The sequence below is a fragment of the Leptinotarsa decemlineata genome, unplaced genomic scaffold (genome assembly GCF_025532065.1).
Source record: "Leptinotarsa decemlineata unplaced genomic scaffold, Ldec_3_MD MMD2_P_RNA_scaffold_5, whole genome shotgun sequence".
NCBI classification, from domain to species: Eukaryota; Metazoa; Arthropoda; class Insecta; order Coleoptera; family Chrysomelidae; genus Leptinotarsa; species Leptinotarsa decemlineata.
Genome location: NW_027412532.1, coordinates 12,314,575 through 12,328,816, shown reverse-complemented (window position 1 = coordinate 12,328,816; position 14,242 = coordinate 12,314,575). Strand labels below are relative to the sequence as shown.

The 14,242-nt window shown below is 34.4% G+C and overlaps 1 protein-coding gene across 1 annotated transcript; it reads right to left on the bottom strand.

The window, feature by feature from the left end:
* Positions 1 to 7,209: 7,209 nt before the first annotated feature.
* On the bottom strand, positions 7,210 to 13,562 carry zld (zinc finger protein zelda). The gene is given in 2 exon segments (XM_023166638.2): positions 7,210 to 11,840; positions 11,843 to 13,562. Coding segments are annotated over 2 exon segments (2,907 nt in total). The 5' UTR covers positions 13,155 to 13,562; the 3' UTR covers positions 7,210 to 10,245.
* Between the last annotated feature and the right edge of the window lie 680 nt (positions 13,563 to 14,242).

Sequence of the window (14,242 nt, the reverse complement as noted above, 5' to 3'; positions counted from 1 at the left end):
CTCAGAAGTCGAAACTAGTGAGAGCTAAGGTCTAACGAGGTTTTACCTTTTAACGTGTGTTTCCTGTAGAGTTATATTTTCTTTGCAGAGTGCAACAAACTGTTGATTGATACTAGAAGTCACAGCATTCTAGAAATGACCTCTAACTGTATGCTTCCAACTGTCAACTACGAACTGCCTTATAAAGTATTGTTCCCGAGTAGAAAGGACTGGATTCTCCGGGAGAAGGAAATTTTAAGAGCAGATAGTTGTTGGTTAACGGATGGATCAAAAAACACCTTCCGGTTCTGGTGCAGGTGTTTTCAGTCGCTGACCCAGGACAGAGATATCAACCTGCCTAGGAACCTATGCGACTGTATTTCAAGCGGAAATTTACGGTATTGAATTGTGTGCGGAGATATTGGAACAATCCAACCTCATATACAAGGCAATAAAAATATTCTCGGACAGTGAAGCGGCCTTGGAAGCTCTTGGCTCCTACCGAGCATCATCTAAATTGCAAGCAAATTGCCAAAAACGAGTCTCCTCGATAGGAAGGCTTAACATATTGTCTCTGGTCCATACTGGCGTGGAAGGCGTTAATGCTGTTGACTTCCTTGCAAAGGAGGGTGCTGCAAGCAGCTTCATCGGAGCAGAACCTGTCATTGGCATCGCTTCACCCTTCGAACCTTGATACCAAACAGTTGTTGGACTACAGTAGGGATGAACTACGATGTCCAACAGGCCTTCTTACAGGTCACTGTCATTTGAATCATTATATGCAGAGACTCGGACTGTGGGAAAATAGTTTGTGTTACTTTGTGCCTGTCCCGCTGGGGACCGAATCAGGTTTTAAGAGTTCGGCAGAGCCGTACCTTTGCGGGTTGCGGACCGGTGGAGGGCCGAATAGACCCACTCACTTTGGACGTATCCTATCCTGACCTATTTTTTCTTTTGTCTACGATTGCAATACCTGCTCCAATATACAGGGCATAACGTAAGTGATGACTTTAATTTCTGAATGTGATTCCTTGTTATATTTTATGAAAGTAAACGTGTAAACATATGTGCTAAATCATTCATTTTTTGAATGACAGGGTTTTGCTTTAGTAGATATTTCAAACATACAACGGGTCTATGCAATTTTGCCAAGCGATGGTCCCAATCGATTGGATTTTTGTTAGTGATTCCTTTGGAATATTGCAAACAATTCTAACTCTACGTCTGACGTTTTGTTCACAGATGAGGCAAGTTTTTTTCACAAAATGCTATCAGAAAAGAAACTTCCATAATAATCATCAAATACTTACGAAAATCTTCATACTATTGTAGAAAATGGATTTCCGCAGATGTCATCACTTGAGTTACACTCTGTATGATTTTTAACCGCTTATGTGAAGAATTGAAATAATTGCCTTTTTTGTATACTTGAAATGACGTCTTCAGTATGTACTACTAAATCTTTCATCTTCAAATATCCGTTAATTTTATATTTTTAGTGATACGGAAAAAAAATATCATCTTTCTGGGAAAGAAAGTTTTTGGCTTTCTACTACTACTTTCCCAAAAATTAGTTACTCTTAAAAGTATAACCCTTTCAAAGTAATCGTCTTTCTGTTTTTGATTCATCAGCAGAAATACAAATACATAATTTCTTTAGCTTGAAGAAAATGATTTAATATGATATATGCATGATATTTAATATTTCAATCATGAAAAAAATGTTTATACAGAGTGTTCATTGAACATGCGGCAAGGGACTATTCCTTGGAATATTCTAAGGATATTTTGTCCTTGATAATTTTTGATAGACCGCTTCGTTTCGAAGATACGGGGCGGAAAATAATTTCGACAATAACAATTTTGGTAATTTTAAAATTATTAACGTAGCCGTAATAAAAGTATGCGTACTACAGGGACCTACCAAGTAATCTAACAATTCCGTTGGTACCTATCAACAACATTCCGATTAGTACAAACGGCTGCAGACATTCAATTTGCTGGGTGTACCGCAATCAGAAACGATTCTGGTGTTTTTGAAAGAGTTTGGAAGTCGATGAGAAGAAGATTGGATTCTTGCATCTGACCGGGGGTAGTTATTTTCAACAGTTCTTGTAGATTAAGAAACAATTTATCTAATTTTTGGTAATACATTGTTTTTTCGCTCAAAATCATCAAAGGGCAAAATATCCCTAGAATAGTCCCTTGAATAATTATTGAGATGACGATCATATTAACATTTATTCATATATCATATCTATGATCATCTCATTACCAACTTAATTAATTAGAACTATTTTGATCTAACACATCATATGAGCAATATTTTGAAACACTGTACTTTCTGTGTAACTTCATCTAGATAACCATATCTATCGAAAAGAATTACAAAACTGGCCGATGCTACGATGTATCTTGAACATCAAGCTTCTACTTCACCAACATATATGTTCAGAACCACTACTTAAAAATTCTACAGTTTTTGAAAAATTTACATTTATCTCAAACCCATTTTGAGCTTTCTTATCTTACCTTCCGGAACTAGTTTTTGCTTCTTGCTTTCCTAATTTGAATATCTTAGTTATTAACGCAACCACAGACCATAAAAAAATAAAGATTTTTTGTATAAAATTTTATAAATAGTGAATGAATATTTTTTGTAACTATGAAAATCGAACACAGAATCTTATACATTCAACGAAAGACTTTTTTGTAGGAGGAAATCTTTTTTGGTTTTATCGTCTTTCCAAATTGAAAATAAAATGAAAGATTGTAATGGGGAACTGTATACAGCTTTTTTGGTAGGCCTATCTTTTTTGAAGGACCTATCCTTTTTCATAGGCTCATTATTTTTGATAGCCAAAATTATTAATGATAAATAAAGCATTTTCCTTTGTAGAGAATACATTGAGTTTACGCAGTAACTCATCGTGGTGAACTGAAAAGTTTGACTTTTCTACAATTGTATAAAGTTTTCCATTGAAATTTTTAATTTTTTTCAGATTAAAAAAAGGCGAAAAATTTGAAAAAAGGTGGAGAAAAACAAAATGTTGTTATATTATACTTACCACTTATCGCCAGTTTTTCACCTGTTGTTTTCGATCAGTTTGATCTGATTATATAACTTTAAAATAAATAAAGCCAAATCGAAACATTTGCGAAAATTTGAATTTGCATAACTTTCAGGCACTTACCTCTGTTGCAGAAGCAGGAATGAACCCTTTTTTGGCTTCCTACATTCTATATAAAATTGTATTCAATTACTATATGTAATTGTATTCAAAGAAACAAAAAAAGGAAAAATATCAATAATAGTATTTAGAGGAACTGTAAGAAAAGTACCATCTTGTCTCTATGGATAATTGAACATTACTAAGATGAAGTATAACCAATTTGTATCATGCAAATTTTCATCTTTTAGATGTGTCATTATGACGGACCAGAATTGTTTCCATCATTTTCGAATTACCACCAGTTTTTCTTTTTATTAATGTTCTGTCTGTGGTTGGTGTAGCAATCCAAATATTAAATTCATACGAGGTTATGAAAAATACTCAATGGAACAATGAAGAATAAGATTACTGAAGAATTCAAATATCATATACCATATGTGGAATTGGCCGCGGTGGTAGTGCGTCCGACTCACGATCGGAAGGTCGTGTGTTCGATTCCCGCCTCGACCAGATATTTTTCTCGAGAGAATTTATCTGGTTGAATCTGGAATGATTCTGCAACCGTGTTAGGAATCACACGTTAAAAGGTAAGACCTCGTTAGTCCTTAGCTCGCACAAGTTTCTCAACTTCTGAGAGTTGTATGGGGGCGGCAGCTGATTAACGGAAACACAGATTTTAAACAGATTTTTTTAAACAGATATCATAACCAAACCTTTTTCAAAATATACGATATAATTCATACTATCAAACTTTTGCTGCTGATGAACTGGTTGCCCGTTTACTAGTCATTTACTTTGTAGTGGAGATTATCAGAGATTATCCTTTCAGAAGCATTTTACATATTCAAATCAAGTTTTGATTTTTCTCGTTATATCTCCAGAACTATCAACAACTCTATGAAATTAGTTACTTTTTTTATTATAAAATTCTCTATAGAAAAAAGTTATCTTTCTTTTCATAGAAGTCAAATCTTAAGATTCATATGCCTCAAAAACTATTGTAGCAGAGATAAAATACTCGATAAATAAGTTATCTTCACTGTTCATCATAAATGCCCACAAAAAGTTATCTTGCTCTTTTGAAGAAGTCACCAATTTCAAAAAATGTATAACATAGAGAGATTTTCAATTTCGATTCTATATACTGTTAAATTATAGCGATGACTTGAAAAAAATTATTTTTGACGATCATCAGGAATATAGGAGAAAATGTAATATCAGAAGATTTCCAATTAAAAAATTGCCCTAAAAATACTGATCAATATTTGAACTTTCAAATTTCATAATGAATAATTATGTTAAGTCATTTCATGTTAGCCTGAATAGTTTTAGGGATATTTAATCTTATGTAAGGTTTCTCTGACGATTTATTCCATGCCAAATATTCGAGAAATGGCAACATTTACGAAAAAGGAGCTAATGATTCTATGGGCAATTTTCTTTCACAAGGTTAAAAACTTATTACATCGCACCATTGACGGCTGAGAATATTTTGTAATAAAATTTTTAAAACCTTAGCATCCAATACAAATAAATCTCCACTGTGATTTGCACAGCCTCTCCAAGAAATGTTATGCATAGATAAAAGTAGGTACTTGGTTTGAAATCTTTTTAAAGTTTTCATTATTTTTTTATTGTTTGCTCTTTCAATTCTTTTTTACTCTGTGGTCATTTTCAATTTGTATTATGATTATTTTATTCATTCGTTTTATTGTATTTTCAGTTCACGTTTCATTGCTTATGTATAATTAGATATTTTAGCTATTCTTTCTAATTTTATTCGTTCTTTCATACATTTCGAACCACTTGCAAATAAAAGTTTTATATTTCATTAGCTGATGTCCTTCGCCGATTTCTGATATTTCCAAATTAATGAAGGGGAAACAGGGCCCAAAATGAGACTAATACGATACAGTTGTCTCATTCGAATAAAAAAAACTCTTGGGGTTTTGCAATCTCAACCAGCAGACCTACGGTATATAACCTTTATATAAAAGACATTCTGAAGTTTGACTGTGATTATTGTATCGGTAAAATTGTTAGGAAATCTTGAAAAACAGATTATTGATATTTTCAAAAATAAAGATACTCCCGAGTAAAATTGATAATGATAGGATGAATTTTGAAGTTTTCAAAACGTTTCACGTTGGGTTTTTTTACTAAAACTAATAATAACGTTATCTATATGAGAAAGAAGCTTCTTTAAAGATAAAATGTGGGAAACTACCGAAGAAAAGAAGCAAGCAAAAAGTATCCCACAATTTTTTTATGAAAATGGGGAAGCAGAAAGCCAAAAAACTGATCTGTCTGGGACATACTGTATAATAACTATTAAGTATATTCTTCATGAGCTATTTTAACCAGCAGACCTATGGTTTTGCCTTTATATAAAAGACGTTCTCGAGTTTGATTGATTATTTTACCGGTAAAATTGTTAGGAAATCTTAATGAAACAGAAAGATTTCATGAAATGAATCATTTGAAAAAGCTTTTTCCTTCATATCAATATTTCTCGATAACAATTTTTATATTTTCAAAAATAAATGTACCTACTCCTGAGTAAAATTGATAATGATAGGATGAATTTCAAGTTTTGAAAAAGTCTCACGTTGGGTATTTTTTTTTTACTAAAATTAATAATAAGGTTATCTAGATGAGAAAGAAGATTCTTTGAAGATAGAATGTGGGAAACTACTGAAGGAAAGAAGAAAGCAAAAAGTATCCCACAAGTTTTTTATGAAGATGGAGAAGCAGAAAGCCAAAAAGCTGATCTGTGTGGGACATACTGTATGAGAACTAATTATTCTCTTCGTCAAAATTTGGATTTTGAAGGTCACTTAAATAACCTATGCAAAAAAATGTCATCAGGATTCTTTACAGTATCAGCAAATGAGTAGGGCACTAATATGGCAAAAAATGTGTACTTTGCCCTCATCGATTCTCATCTGAGATACCGTATCTGTTTTTGGGGAACGTGTTGCCAATACATGTTTGATAGGGTGTTTGTACTTCAAAAAAGAGGAGTTAGAAGTTAGAAATATGTGTAGAGTTGGATTCAGGAATTCCTGTCCTTTATTCAGAAAGCATACAATCTTGACCTTGCCTTCCATACTTCTATCGGAAATGTTATGTCTGATGCAGAAAAATACAGGAAGGAAATTATTATTTTACAACGTAATACCAGAAATAAGCTTATTATAGGTTTACCGATTCCAATATCAAAAATTGAGAGGTCTTTCATATATAATGAAAAAAAAATGTTTAACCATTTGCCAATTGAGATCAAAGGCATAACATTTACCACTAAATTCAGAAAGTCTGTAAAAATCTTCTGATTTCAAAGGCCTTTTATTCTTTAGACGAATTCTAGACAGAAATTTAAATTATACAAACAATTAATTGTAATTGTTGTGTTTCAGTACCTACTTGTATTTAAACTATGTGGCTTTTTTAACTTTTTGTTTGATGTTTACATTTAGCTCTGAACTGTATATAGTTGAACTTGTTTACGAAGTTGATACTTACTTTTATTTTCTATGCATCAACTTTTATATTTTTAGGCTTTATACTTTTTATATTCTTATACTTACATTTATGTGTTGCATGACAATATTCATTATTATCAATTATGTAGCATATAAATTATTACTTTTTCACCCCAAAATTCTGAAATTACCAAATGTTCAAATTTTACTTTTTATTTGTATAACTTATATTCTTTAAAATAATAACACTTTGAAAATGATATTTTATTTTCAACAATATCTTTTAAGTTGTGTATCGTATATTTCTTAGAATAGTAACAGTTTGTCAATGAGATTTCATCTTCGACAATAAAGTACATTTTAATTTGATTTGCTCAATATTCAATATTAGAACCACAGTGGCATTACCCAGGATTTCTTTGTAAAGTATTTTTGTTATTCATAACAGAATTACCCAAATATTAGGATTGCTTTTTTAATTAATTTCATTAAGAATTATTCATTTCTAAAATACTGTTTATTGGAAATTCCGATATGAATACCTGAAAAAGAAATAAAATAAAAAGCAGAAGTATAATAAGTGTCTATATTTAATCTTGTGTCATTGGTAAGAGTAACATAAACATTCCAACTTAGTACTAAATAGATGTAACCGTGAAAAATGTACAGAATGGCAAAAATTATAAACAAATCACTACATACAATCAGTCTCAAACAAATAATACATATCTTTTCTCGGTTTTTTCGACTACCATATGTATAAATAACGGGGTAAGAACAAGAACCACAGTAAAAATTGTCCAACATTATGAACATAACATGTAATCACACTCACAATTATTTAAAAAGGAACATAACAAAACAATTCAGACACAGATTGAGTGTTTCAATTGCACCCCCTTTGGCAGGCAAATATGTACAAAATCAGGAGAGCTGTTTATTTAGTCGAAAATAATATACAAATATAAAATGAGGATCTAGAAACATCTTCGTTTTGCAATGGAATTTCCTCGAGTACTTTTTTCAGTTGACGTGAATGGATGTAATAGCCATATTTATTTTAATAACAGCTACAATATTGAATTATGTGATTCATTTTCTCTCGGCCAATTACTCAACAAGAAACATTTGACTATTATCCTATATAAAATCTCCTGCGAGATATTTTATTCTGTAAACAAATATTTTGAAATTTATCAGCTTATCACAGAAAATCACAATGAATACCTACTTATCAATGATAGTTACGGTGCATTGAATATATTTTCTGATAAGAGTTATTTACTTAGTAAGTCACATTTCCAAAGAACTATATTTTCCGTTCAAGGAAAAAACCATTTTTTGGATAAAAAGGGGTTGAAATTCAACTTACTCACTGTGTTCGCAAACAATTGGTAACTAGTCAACTTAACACGATTTTTCGAAGCGTTCTAAAATTAAAGGTAAATTGCACTAAATTGTAACGATCAAGTACCATAGTGCTCACATAAATTGTTTGAGAAGAATATTTCGAAGCAAAAAAAATTGAAAATACACAAAAATCAATAAATTCTTTGTGAGGGCTTATTAAGAATTTTTACATTGGTTCAATATCGCCAAAAACATGAATAGTAACTGACTGAATGTATGAATCGAATCTTGAAAAAATTTCAGAAGGTAGAATTACAATAGGTGAATATTACTTTTTATTGTTGTATGAATTGTATGAAAATGTTTTAGGTAACTTGTATCGGAATGAGTAAAAATTGAATTTTATTTTTCGAAGCATCCTCAGCAATTATGTGAGACACCAAGTACTACCAAATTGGCAAAACATTGACATATTTTCATACATAATATATCAACATTGTGCAATATAATTTTGGCACGAGAATTGTCTAATAGCACCCGTCATTTGGGTTCCAAACTTAATTTTAAAATTGGCACATAAAATTCATCGTAACTGAGGTAGATCTGTTATGGAAAATCAATAATTTTTTCTATTTTCAATGGAAACATATTTACAGAAAAAATTTACGATTTCATTACATCTTATAGATAAAAACAAATATCAAAACCTTGCGTTGTAACATTATTGCATATTATTACTTCACGGTTAGATACAGGGTGAAATTTTCCAAAAGGAATATATATCACAAATATATACAAGGGAGGAACTAATTAAGGAATGTATTATTTACATTGAAAAAACAATCAAGAGATATTTCACTTTAGATTATGCGTAAAGTGAGATAACTCTCTTCAAAATTATACAGGGTGGTACAAGCCATGACGACAAAAAGTTTTCCAAATATTTGTAATTTTTGGAGTTAAATTTTTTAATTGTTTTCCCAGAGTTTTTTTAGGGTCTTTCAGGATATTTTTAAACTTAATCATTAGGAATTACATGGTAACATTTATGCAAGTTGCAAAAACTTTGATAACAAATGAAAACTAGATATCCGATTAAGAGAGAGTTCAATTTTCAAATCAAAAATAATACCCTTCTGAATATTTTTTGTGTTATAATGGAAACCTATAATGGAATTTTGAAAATTATTTGGGAATTGTAGAATAATTGTAGAATTTTTTAATGAAATCTTAAATGTGACAGAACAATCTCAAGTTCAGAACATATTCCAAAAACATTAAAAAATTCGTCCCGAGTACATTTGTATACCCCTCAATATTAGAAATCAAATTTTATTCTTTGACGTCATAGTTTGAACCGCCCTATACATTATAATTCACAGCGGAAGTTCGTGAAAAACGAAATAATCAATATGCAAAAATCATAAATATGATGACTTGAGTATACAATATTTTTTAATATACCAAAAACTCAAAGGTAAATACAACACATTTACAGAGGTGACGATAATTGAAAGTTAAAGTTAAGACTCAGATTCTGCCCTACTGAAAATGATTCCTGTTAATCAGAAAAAACTAAAAACAGGTCAACAAGTGAACACAAATTTGTGTAGTGACCTGATACTTTTTTTCTCGTGAACAAAACATTATACTACACCAACAAAAAAGACGTTTAAGAAATGCATTGCCCGTCCCTTTATATTTCTATAAATTTTCTGTATTAACTCCAGATTTTTTGAAATCATGAAAAGCAGTAAAGTTCAAAAATCAGTTATATCCAATTTATTTTTGGAAATAAATAACTGTAGAACTTATGGAGAGTCAAATATCACCCTGTAGCCATTATTTGTAACCAACTATTTTTCAATTGATGATGATTTCACCAATAGAAAAATAAAATTAAGTTGCTATCTCATTTTTATACATATTTATCATTTGAATCTAGATTTTGTACATCCACAAGATATTTATAATAAAATCTGATATAAATATGTTATATCTATATTAATAACTGAGATTCTGAGGTATTGCTGTTTGAGTATTGTTTATTATCGGACACTATGAAATAAACTTGAGCAATTTTCTTTGTTGTATTATCATTACTCTGTTTTTCTCCCTTTGATCGCCGTTAAAAATCAAATATAAAATAATATGTACAAATATAATAAAATATATATTTAAATAGAGCTCACAATCATTTAAGTAGAAAAAGTGCCAAGTGACAACTACTATTTCATACGTACACACAAGGGCCGTCCTTAACGGATGGCAGCGATTTTGGACTGAGTTTTCCTATTGTGCGTCTCCTTGTGTTTCTCCATGTGGTCCTTCCTGATGAAGCCTTTTTCGCAAGTGCTACACTTGTATGGTTTTTTCCCCGTATGAAGGCACATATGCCTTCTGAGGTCGGTCTTGTGGTTGAAGGCTTTTTGACATGGCGACACATCGCATTTGTGTGGCTTGTTTCCAGCGTGTTTGGCCAAGTGCACCTCATAAGTCTTTTCACATCCAAATCTTTTACCGCATCTCGTGCATTTGTAGGGTTTTTCCCCGCTGTGAAAGGTTTTGTTGTGCTGCGTCAGATAACATGCTTTATTGAAGAACTTGTCGCATGGGTTGCATTTGTGTATTCTGGCCTTGTTGTCAGTTGAAGACACAATCATAGTGTTAACGTTTTCTTGGTAATCTCTCTTTGTGTGAGCCTTTTCTGGGGAATCAGGCTGATTCGCTAATCTGTATTGGATTTCGTCAAACGTCGTTATCCTCTTTGGTTTGTTCATGGCCTCTGGATCATTCTCAATTGCCATAAGACCTTCCCCAGTATTGTTGTTATTCGGTGCGGGAGTATAACCCAGGATATACTCATCCTCGCAATGAGGCGCTACGGGTTCGTTCTGAAGGAGAATCGCTTCATTTTGATTCTGCTGGTATATTATATTTCTTTGATCTACGTTATCGTTGGGGATGTCATAATAGGTATAGGAGGACGTTACCGACCCTCCGCCCCCCACGTTATCTAAATCATAGCCGCCAACCAGCGCGTAACGGTTCGGCTGGAGTTGTTGGAAGCTTGGAAGCGGTTGATTTTCGTCAGCTTGGCTGATTGGAATACCGTATTGGTACTCACCAGTAGTATTGAGGTTGCTGGTAGCCATAGCCTGAATAACGTGGGGGGCCAACTCGTTTGGGTACATCTGGTACTGGTTGTCCTCCATTGACATCATATGCTGAGACGCCATGTTGAATCCAAGAGGGGTATTGACCGAATTGGTTGCTTGTGAACTGAGCGACAGCAGGCCCCTCGAATCTAGGTTGGTGGTGGAGAGGCCTGCATCCCCGTTTGGGGGACTCCCGTTAGATATGAGTTGGTTGCCGATATGGTTTCCCAACGGGCTCGGATGTTGAGGCATCGGCGAGAGGGGCATCGGAGAATGTGGCATTGGAGAATGTAGAGGCTGCGTGTGGTGTATATTTGGCGCCGGTTGCCGGTCGTAGGGACCATTTGGAGGATGCTGTAGTAAGCCTGGCATTGAATTCAGTCTCTCGTATTGAGATGACATACTGCTGTCATCACCTCGGATTTCATCTCCCGGGCTTCTCGATTGCGGACGATCATCTTGCTTAGAGTTATTGTCCCTGGCTGGATGATGATGGGCGCTAATTGGCAGAGATGCCGGATCTGGCTGTCCGCTGGATTTTACGGCATTTTTATGTAGGGTCGTATTGTAGTGCCTTTTCAAGTGACCGGAGCTGGTGAACCACTTGTTGCAAGCTGTACAGTTGTATGTCTTAGGCCTCCTAGCCTCGTTGGATTTCCAATTCGCTCCTTTCTGGTTTGTGCTCGACGGGGTTGAACTGGAGTGCTCGAAACTCCAGTACTAGTTATCACAGGAACATTTGGTTGTGGCGTCATGTGTTCAAACGGCCTATAAACCTGAGGAGTTTGATTCATGGCATTTCCTTCCGGGCTTGTAGTGGTAACGGCGCCACTACTCATAAATTCTTGATTATGTATCTGATGTGGTTGGAATAACTTTTGTTCGGGTTGGAATAATTTCGTCTCAGATGTGAACAATTTCTGTTCAGCTTGGAACATTTTACTATCCGGAATGTTTTCTGGAATGTTACTTTGGAACATTTTCTCGGAACTACTGAACACACTCTGTTCCTGGAACAGTTTTTGTGCTGGCTGGACGTTTTGCTGCTGCAAAGTTGACCACGACGGTAACATGACAGTTACAGAGTGCGGATTCGATTCCCCGTTATGGGGTTTTTCATCTTCGGGAAAAACGTTGTGAACAACTTTGTGAGAATCAAGATCCAGTATCTCGCTTTGTGAAGCGTCCTCCTGTTTAATGTTATGATGCTCGAACATAAAATGCTGATTGGGCTGATAAGATGAAAGATGTGATGCCGGGGTTGGAGGATGAACCATATTGAGATGTTCTATTAACTGCGAAGCAGATTCGCACACCTGACCACACTTGTCGCATTGTTTCGGGCTAGGGGATGGGGTTGGCTGTGGAGGGAACGCAGGACTTGAAGATGACACCTGTGCCTGCGTTTGCCTATCGTAAGGGCTGTTTTGGGGTTGCGTATAGGGGTGATACCTGTACGCGGAAGATTTGTGAACAAAGGAATCCTGAAACTGTTGGCCCTGGTTGGAATCCATAGGGAAGTATTGTTCGGGATAGCTGGCATAATTGTTTTGATATTGGGGTTGTTGCGGCGTGGGGGAAATTCGCTCGCTTTTCACTTGATAACAATGGAAATTCGGAGAAAAAGTGGAATTATCGTGACTTTGATAAGGCGAATTAGCGCTCTGATAGCTCTGAGGGGTAGGAGGGTGTCCAAAAATGGTTTCTGGGGTCGTCGTACTGTACTCTGGACTCTTTTTTTGGAAAGAATCGGAGCTATCAGCAGTCGCTGCTGCATTATTAGGAATTGACTCACGTTTAATGTTCGCCTTTGTGGTGTTGTTGTTCGTTTCCTCCGAGTGTGAGGAAGCTGCTTCTAAGGCCCAGTGTTTCAGCAAATTATCTTTGTGGTACTGATAATGGACGTTCAAGGACTGCTTCGAATTCATCACGAGACCGCATTCCTTGCATTGCAAATCTTCTTCGGCAGCTTCCACAAATTGTTGTTGCACTCCATTGCCGCTCGCCATTGCACTTCAGTTCGTAAACAATAAAAAAGTTTATAAAACGAAAAATACAACTGTCACTTTTTAAATATCATAACATTTCAAATGTCTTCAGTCGCGGTGGTGTAACGTTCTCAACAGAAAATAGAAAAGCGCATTCGTGCGAAAGGTGCATCACTTTTTCGAAATGAATCAAATAAATCGAAACCAAAAATAAAAAAGTTCCATAAGCGGTTCCGTTTAGCCCATCATTGGCTAGTTTCACAACTGTCCGTACACAAAACTATAACAACACTCGTAGACATGTCCAGGTAATATTCACCGAGAAACACCGACTGACTGATGTACGAATTTTCAGACCCTCACTAACGCACAGACGATACTAAACTGAAATGAATACCACTCTGGGCCGGTAGATCTTGACGAATTTGGGGGTCCAAGAAGTCGTCGGTCCTCGGTGCGTAGTTTTGCGAGTTCGCATAGGCTGGCCGCTCGGATTTCGGCCAATGGCGTGCCTCCGTTTAATGCGTTCGGGGTAGTAGGGGGTAAGATGCTGCATTTTTGAACATACACTGGGCTTTTGGATTATGATGCTTATGTTGTATACTTTGGAGTTTGCTTTCCTAGAATTCACCTTTAAAACTCGGCAATGTTTTCAAATTGTCAGAGTCGCAAAGAGTTATTGAAAATTGTTTTTCGGTTTTTTTGTTTTTCCGTCTATGCATGCATATGAAATACCGAGCTTTCAAAATAAACTAATTGAAACTGAATTATCAATATTTTTCTCTTTTTGAAAAATCCTAGATGCATTTTTGGGAATTATATTTTTAGGTTATTCTTGGCATTCCATTTGCAAGGACATGTTCAGATCAGGTTATAAAAAAGTATGGTTGTTCAAACAAGTTGAAAATAAAAAAAATGTCTTTGCTTTTCTGTAAATGATCTAAACTGATATAAACAGAAGATTTGTTGTTTGTAATTGATAAACTCGGAAATAACAACCTTTCTTTAATTATCTCGATTCACTATATAGTTTTAAGAATATCGTAGTTGTGGAGTAATCAAACTTGCTTTGAATAACTGAAAATTATTTTTCGGTTTATTTTATATAA